Raw genomic sequence first — 8,471 nt, 5'->3', positions numbered from 1 at the left:
AAACTACTAATTGGCCAAAATGCTTCGTTTGACTTTTCGGAGATCATCTACTCTTCCCTGTTGATGGCCCCTGACCTACTTTCGCTAAGATCTGAATTTCTGCGAACTGAATTTTAGAATATTGAATTTAAAGTTCCGGATTTCCTCTTCATCTTGAAAACTTGAAGCTGTATTTTTAAAAACTGAATTTTTGCAGTCTAAGAATTTAGAACAAAAAAATCCGCTGTTTGAAACTACATGTCTATAAAACAAAAAATTAAATTGTGTTAAATTTCAAATGTTCAATATTCAAGTAAAAAAATAATCTAATTCAGAACTGTTAAATGCCACACAATATTCAGTTTTGTTCAATGACACTTGTCAATAATTCAAATTTACACAATACAAATTCAAATAGTTATGTCATATTATAAGTTCCATATAATTAAACATTTACATGCTTTTCAGTTAAAAATATATATATTTCCTCAACAGGTCTCTGAATTTGCCAATGATGTTGCATGTTACATAATACACAGTGAGTCAAGTCCTGGTGGCTGGTACTGGCCGCTTGTGAACAGTGTGACGATCAAGATTCCAGATTGTCATGAACTCCTGGAGCACATTGTGCTTGTTGATCTTCCTGGAACTGGAGACTGCAACAAGACTAGAGATGACCTGTGGAAAACCGTAAATATTTCACTACACTCTTTTCAAAAGAACTGTTTTCAAAATTATACATAAACATGCCACTAACTATTTCAAATCCTGTAGAAACTGACAGAGTGCTCTTTTGTGTGGATTGTGAGTGATATTAATCGAGCAAGCACCGATCAAGACCCCTGGGGGATATTAGGGCACTGCATTGAAGAACTGGGACCAAGAGGAGAATGCAAAAGCATCAATTTCATCTGTACAAAGACAGATGTTATAAATCCATCAGCCTATATGAGGTTAGAATTAGAATCTTTTGTCATTAAAGGTGCAATCTCTGTGAAAGCCCCATGCTCTCTCAACAGCAATAACCAGTCAGGAAGCCAGTAAGGAAATGTGTCAATCATTTTGCTTTTTCAGGTTTGCTGATATGTCTTAGTGACATTTTCTTATTTCTTTTTTAGATCTGCGCGGCTTACTAAAGACCAAATCTCGGGAGACAAAGTTTGGAAAATTTTGAATATATTTCTATATATTTGTCCTTCATTTGATTTTAAGTGGACATTTCTTTGAAGTTTTTTTTTTTTTTTTAGTGCACTGAAAGAAATGTTTATTGAAAGACAAAAACTAATTCTGAAATTGCCATTTGATAGTCCACAAAATATACCTTAAAATAAGTAATACATTTGTTCCAGCTCTGACCTGACAATATAAAATGTTTCAAGCTGTTTTTACACATACAGCTAGTTTGAGTACATTAACTACCGCATATATTAATATATTGTTGTTTTTATTTTAAGGATCAGAAAAAAGTTTGCATACTTCATAGAAATGAAAATGCCAAGACAAGAGTCAAAGAAAACTTTGAAAATTCAGAAATCAAGGTACAGTAACCATTTAAAAAAAAAAAAAAGTCTACTGTATATGTTTCTTAATATATTTCTGATAGATGCTAATCTTTCTTTCTTTCTTTCTTTCTTTTTTTAGAAGAGATTCAGGACTGATGATCATTTTCTTAATGCTTTTACTGTAAGTTCCAATGCCTTCTTCGACCACAATTTAAATCTGGAACCTAGTGAAACAGGTAAACTATCCTGTTTACCAAACAACCACATTATTCAGAATAATCCACATTAACTAAATGTCAAATTGTTCTGTAATTACTTACATAATCTAAAGTAATCTTTACTGTACATGCCATGTAGTCTGAAGGACTGACCAAAATCACATCCTTTTGTAGAAATACCAAAGCTGCAGGATGATTTGAGGAATATAAACAAGAACATTAACAGAGAACTGACCAGAGATTATGTAAATGAAGCGAAGGGAGTTTTGTCCTTGATCCAAAGTGTCCAACTGGATACAGACAAGAAAACGGTATGAGTACCTGATATTTTGCATGCAGGTCTTCAGAATGCAGCCAGTATACATTAAGTTGTAATTTACTGCTGTTGTCTCGGTGTGTTTTAGATTGAGACGAAAGTCAAAGTCCACATGGAATTTGAGAAGAACTTAATGGAGGCACTAAATGAATTAAACAATCGTTTTGACAGCATTTATAATGATCTGGAGAAGTGTCTCTCAAAGGGAGTGGAAGAATCAGTGCAATTATGTGTTGCTTCCACAAATGAACTGATAGCACCTGTGAGTGTGATTCAAATATTGTGCAAAATGAATCACCATATTTTGTCCTTTTAATGACATTAGTATTTTTGTTTTGCCACTCAGAATATAGATAAAAGAGGATTCCATAAAATCCTTCAAGCTTTGTGCAAAAATGGAGGATGTTACTGGTCAAAAAATTGGGATGTAGTCCTAGATCTGAACAGGCAGTTGGCCAAACACTTGGATGAATACATTCATGAATATTTCGATCAGATTTTTCCGTAAGTTCAGTTTTATCATTCCATTTCCAGTCCCCCTTTGTTCACTCTATAAAATGAAATGGAAACTGTGTGTAATGCTTGGTTATAATAATTTGTACTATGTATGTGTGTGTAAAGTAGTAAAGGAAGATAGAGATTTGGTTGAGTTTTTTGGTGGTCATACCAGATTAATTTGAGGCCAAAAGTTTTGTTAAAGGAATATTTCACCCAAAAATAAAAATCTGCTAACATTTTACTCATCCTCAGGACATCCAAGATGTAGATGAGTTTGTTTCTTCATCAGAACAGATTTGGAGAAATTTAGCATTATATCACTCACTTTAAGGGAAAAACATCCTTGTTTGTTTCACCCAACATCAGACAGGACACACAATATGATTGGGTTTATACTGGTTTTTCATCCAGTAATTCTTGAATCAGATTATTTAATTACAAAACAATTATGTTTTAAATTAACCCTAATTTGTTTTCTCTTGGCTGTAGTGTCAATGGAAAAACAGGGAAGTCAGTGCAGGAACAGATCGATAAGTTCAGTATCTTCCAGAGTGACTCTGTTTACCCAAGCTCTGACATACTACATTATATTCAGAACTTCATCAAAACTGAGGTGAGTTCAATTGTCTTCTTGTGTGCATTAGGGGTCATAATCCAATAATCCAATATCCCGATCTTCTTTGTCTGTTTTTATGTTTTTACTTCTTTTGAAGTCTATGTGAGTCTATGTGAATTATTATTAGGGATTACTTTTTTATTATCATTCTTCTCCGGTAAAACTGATCATGCAGACCAAACCGTTAGGCCTAGAGAGCTGAAACTTGGTCAGACCGTAGTAGTATTGCTCACTACTCAGATCAAAAGACTCGCCCCAGTTGGGCCTATCGGGGGTGCTGCAGCGATCAAAAATTATTCCTACAGTTCCTAACTCCTAGACCGTTTGTCTCAATGGGCTAGTTGCATATCTCTGCCATCTTGGATTTCCAGTCTAGCGAGTGTGTGCATATATATTTCCGGTTTTTCTAAACGTCAGTGCAGAGAACCGGAGAAATCCAAAAATTACCTTCTATATATTTTTACAGGATTTATAATATCACTTCAAATGCAAATAAGATATACACTGCTATTATTACTATACTATAAATGTTAACTGAGCCAGTGCATTTGAAACTTACGTATGTGTGGGTTCGGTGAATGAATGAAATACACTAATCCCCACTGTTCACGAAATTAAAGTTGAACTTATGGTGTGTACACACAGCTACACAATGTCTTTTCCCTTACCAATTATGTAAATGTACAAATTACTTATTTCTCGAAAATGTTTGTACATTGATTTTTTAAAAATGAAATATTTACCTTGTGAGACATGGGCTGCGATTGATCTTCATAAATATCCCTTTCTCAATTGTGCACAGTCATCAGTTTGTTCCATTATCATTTTCACAACATATTTTAATATTTTACGCATAGTTAACTTTGCATCAAACATTTTTTTTTTTAAATGGAAAAAAATGGGCTGTAAAAGGATACAACTAATACATGACTAATTTAAATATTTATTTTATCTGATATTTAATGCAAAAGAAATCGTAAAAATATACATGCACTGCTTATAGACATAATGACTTGCAACTTTCACAAAACAGATAAATATTAATAAAAACACACAGGGCAGGGAAATGCAAACACCGATCTTTTAATTAATGCAAGCCTACCATAATTACATTGTTAAATTGTACAGTTAGTTATAAATTATGTTATCAAATAAAGTTAATAAAACATACATGCAGAAATCTCTGAGCATCTCGTTTGACAGTCGCAAAACCTTGTGATCTTATAAATAGCAGTCAGAACAAAATCAAATCTCTAAAAAGGTATTTGAGTGGTTTGTGTTTGAATTAAGAGATCTCCGTAGACTGACTACCCACTGATGCTGAACCGCATAATCAACAGAAGAAAGAACGAAACAAACTCCACGTTTTATCTTGATGAATTTCCACAGAGGTACGCAATAATATAAGGAGGATGTTTTCTCTTGTCTTTGATATACCACTATCTTTAATTTTAAAAACATTAATTATATCTACCTAGCCAAGTTTCCCTTACAGTAAATGCGAACATCGCAAGACCGGAAGTAAGTATGCACACACTCGTGTCGCCGAAGCTCACTGGCGCCATCTTGTGCACCGAGCCAATCGTCTTATATCATTGTAATCTTTGGCTCAAACCAAACAAAATGGCTATCTCCCATTTCATTGGGAGATTGGGAGTATGCACATTTTTTGAATTTTGAATTTTGCGAACTAGTCCTAGGTTTTTCGCCCGATTGGAACCAAACCACTTCAGAAATATTCTCTGGACAGTGAATATCAATAATTATCAAAAAAAAACGTTTATTTCGACTCACCGTCGCAAATGGGCGCCAAAACATTCATAAGGGGCGGGGCCACTTTTACTAAAATGGCTATAACTCCTGAATGGAATGAGATATATTCACCAAACTTGGAATACATGCGTAAGAGCTCAGTCTTTGGTCAAATAAAAAAATTGCGCAGCTATTTATGCGCTATAATATGGAAAAAAATATAAAACAGCTATAACTACGCAACCGTTGGTCCGATCGACTTGAAAATTGGTATGCAATGTTTTTGTCCAAAGTGGCACAAGTGTCTATGAGGACATTCGCGTATCTCAAAAAACATGGCCGCCATTGGCCAAAGAAATTTAAGCACCTATTAGACAAGGTTAATGGTGGTCGATCGGAATGAAACTCTGTGGTCATGTTTGACTCATGGCTCATTGACTAAAGGTCTGTTAGAATTTTGAAAGAAATTGGCCACTGGGGGGCAAAATTGCATTTTTCAAGTGCATAAATGGTTGTATATTGCACGATTTTTCAATCATACACACAATCTTCACATCATTTGATAGAGCTCCTCATGCTGAGCAACTTGGCCTCAAAAACCACTGCTGTCAATCAAATCGTTCATTATTATTCTCAATTATGTAAAAAATCTACTTTTGCTAACTAGTCCTAGGTTTTTTGTTCAATCTTGATCAAACCACTGCAGCACAATTCTCTGGACTCTCTAGATCAATATTTATCAAAAAAAATATGAATTTTGTCCTTTGGTTAGCTATAATGGGGTAATTTAAAAAAAGGGGTGTGGCCAAAAATACCCAAAAGCCTATAAAACCTAAACGAAAACTCAAAACTTTACGAAATTTGCAAATTTTCATGGAGATCGGACCATAGGAGGCACTATAACAGTAAAAAGGTCTTCAAAAACACAACATTTCAACTGTAAATGACCTTAAATGAAATTTTTAAAAAAGTTCATATATTCACATATACACTAGATCTTTTGCGAACTAGTCCTAGGTTTTTCGCTCAATTGCAACAAAACCACTGCAGTACAATTCTCTGGACCCTCTAGATCCATAATTATCAAAAAAATATTGAACTTTACACTTTTTTTTCCTTTTTTTAATAGAAACACTAAATGCCCTTTTTGTGAGAAGTAACTAGTAACTATAACTAATTACTTTTTTAAAGTAACATGCTCAACACTGGTCATCATCAGAACTCCTGCAGCCGCTCTGAAGAAACTGCGTCGGCTGAGTTAGCCGGCTGCTCTTGGAACGCTCTCGCTGTACTTTGATGCCACACGTGACGGTGACGTGGCATCGGCGTCGTCTCAAGTTGGACAAAATTTCTAACTGGCATGCACTGCTTCAAGTCAGATTTTGATCGATCTGCGCAGCGCTGCGTTAAGTCGAATACACCTAGTCACTTTCTTCATTCTTAAATGAATCAGCCACTTGAACGAATCGACTGAATAAATGAGATACATTGACTTGCTGCCACCAACTGGCACTTTCAGTTTCATTTTTAAAGTTTAAATAGAGTTATTTAAATCCTTTAATATTCAAAACGTTATATTTAAAACATTAATCTCATAAAATTGTTATTATGAATTTAAATACATTCATGCCATCTCTCTGAGTCTCGTTAAACAGTCTGTAAATATTCCTTAAAGGGTTAGTTCACCCAAAATGAAAATTAGTCCATAAATTACTCACCCTCAAGTCATATGACTTTCTTCTTTCAGACAAATTATAGCACTGACCTCATACGTCATCCGCCCGGAACTGCCTCTAGTGTACAACAGTGAGCGCACGCTACATTAAAGTGATTATTACGTTTTGAATATGGATATTTTTCTTACAAAAACGCATCAATTCGCTATAGAAGGCCTTTGTTCACCACCCCCCATCTTTTTTATGGATGGGCGCATTTTAATTAAGTGCTTTTGGACTGATGCATGCAACACCCGCTGAGTGCCATTAAACAGCTTGAAAGATCAAAGACAATTTTTAATATAACTCCGACTGGATTCGTCTGAAAGAAGAAAGTCATATACACCTAGGATGACTTGAGGGTGAGTAATTTATGGGCTAATTTTCATTTTTGGGTGAACTAACCCTTTAACATGGGTGCCAATACAAACAGGTGGAGGAGGAGGAGGAAGAAGGCTTCTTCCGTCCTTCAAGGCCGGGAGGCCTTCCTAGAGCCTGGTGCCCTGACGGCGCCGCCCAAGCTCCTTGCCCAAGCTCAAGCTTCACGCCCAAGCTACACGCCCTGTCGGCTCCGCCCAAGCTTTACGCCCTGTCGGCTCCGCTTAAGCTCCGCTCTCTCTCTCGCTGTACTTTGATGCCACACGTGACGGTGACGTGGCATCGGCGTCGTCTCAAGTTGGACAAAATTTCTAACTGGCATGCACTGCTTCAAGTCAGATTTTGATCGATCTGCGCAGCGCTGCGTTAAGTCGAATACACCTAGTCACTTTCTTCATTCTTAAATGAATCAGCCACTTGAACGAATCGACTGAATAAATGAGATACATTGACTTGCTGCCACCAACTGGCACTTTCAGTTTCATTTTTAAAGTTTAAATAGAGTTATTTAAATCCTTTAATATTCAAAACGTTATATTTAAAACATTAATCTCATAAAATTGTTATTATGAATTTAAATACATTCATGCCATCTCTCTGAGTCTCGTTAAACAGTCTGTAAATATTCCTTAAAGGGTTAGTTCACCCAAAATGAAAATTAGTCCATAAATTACTCACCCTCAAGTCATATGACTTTCTTCTTTCAGACAAATTATAGCACTGACCTCATACGTCATCCGCCCGGAACTGCCTCTAGTGTACAACAGTGAGCGCACGCTACATTAAAGTGATTATTACGTTTTGAATATGGATATTTTTCTTACAAAAACGCATCAATTCGCTATAGAAGGCCTTTGTTCACCACCCCCCATCTTTTTTATGGATGGGCGCATTTTAATTAAGTGCTTTTGGACTGATGCATGCAACACCCACTGAGTGGCATTAAACAGCTTGAAAGATCAAAGACAATTTTTAATATAACTCCGACTGGATTCGTATGAAAGAAGAAGGTCATATACACCTAGGATGACTTGAGGGTGAGTAATTTATGGATTAATTTTCATTTTTGGGTGAACTCGGTCAAAACATTAGCACTACTTTTCTATCCAACAGGAGCATATAGTCAATCATAGCACAGTGACTGTCAACATACTAACAGTTGATGACTTTACAAAAACTCCATTACTTGTCATGTTTCAGTTCTAGACAACATAAAAATCCATTGTTTTTTGTCATTTAGTTACCTTCAACTGAAACCCATTTTACATTTTTATTTGTTGAATTCGTTCATTCTTGGCAACATACTGTCTACAACTGAATGAGTCGTTGCTTTATAGAATGCACAACAGAAAAAAATAGGGTCCCCTATGTAGTGTTGCTTCCGTCAACGAAAATTATGACTAAATATCGTCAACGAACCTTTATCACGCGACGAAAACGAGACGAGAAGCAACGTAAATGCTGGTCATGTGACGATGACTATAATTAAATGTATAA

At 35.7% G+C, this 8,471-nt stretch overlaps 1 protein-coding gene across 1 annotated transcript in view; it reads left to right on the top strand.

The window, feature by feature from the left end:
* Positions 1 to 484: 484 nt before the first annotated feature.
* LOC107742181 (uncharacterized) overlaps positions 485 to 8,471 on the top strand; it is a 14,714-nt gene continuing 6,727 nt past the window's right edge. The window contains exons 1-9 of the mRNA XM_016555081.1: positions 485 to 669; positions 754 to 932; positions 1,098 to 1,137; positions 1,434 to 1,517; positions 1,621 to 1,717; positions 1,874 to 2,010; positions 2,104 to 2,277; positions 2,362 to 2,519; positions 3,003 to 3,126. Coding sequence (XP_016410567.1) covers positions 928 to 932; positions 1,098 to 1,137; positions 1,434 to 1,517; positions 1,621 to 1,717; positions 1,874 to 2,010; positions 2,104 to 2,277; positions 2,362 to 2,519; positions 3,003 to 3,126 — 819 coding nt within the window. The 5' untranslated portion in view covers positions 485 to 669; positions 754 to 927. The remainder of the gene's footprint in view (positions 670 to 753; positions 933 to 1,097; positions 1,138 to 1,433; positions 1,518 to 1,620; positions 1,718 to 1,873; positions 2,011 to 2,103; positions 2,278 to 2,361; positions 2,520 to 3,002; positions 3,127 to 8,471) is intronic.

The sequence above is a fragment of the Sinocyclocheilus rhinocerous genome, unplaced genomic scaffold (genome assembly GCF_001515625.1).
Source record: "Sinocyclocheilus rhinocerous isolate Xijiao unplaced genomic scaffold, SAMN03320098_v1.1 scaffold2783, whole genome shotgun sequence".
NCBI classification, from domain to species: domain Eukaryota; kingdom Metazoa; phylum Chordata; class Actinopteri; order Cypriniformes; family Cyprinidae; genus Sinocyclocheilus; species Sinocyclocheilus rhinocerous.
This window is presented reverse-complemented; position numbering and strand designations above follow the sequence as displayed.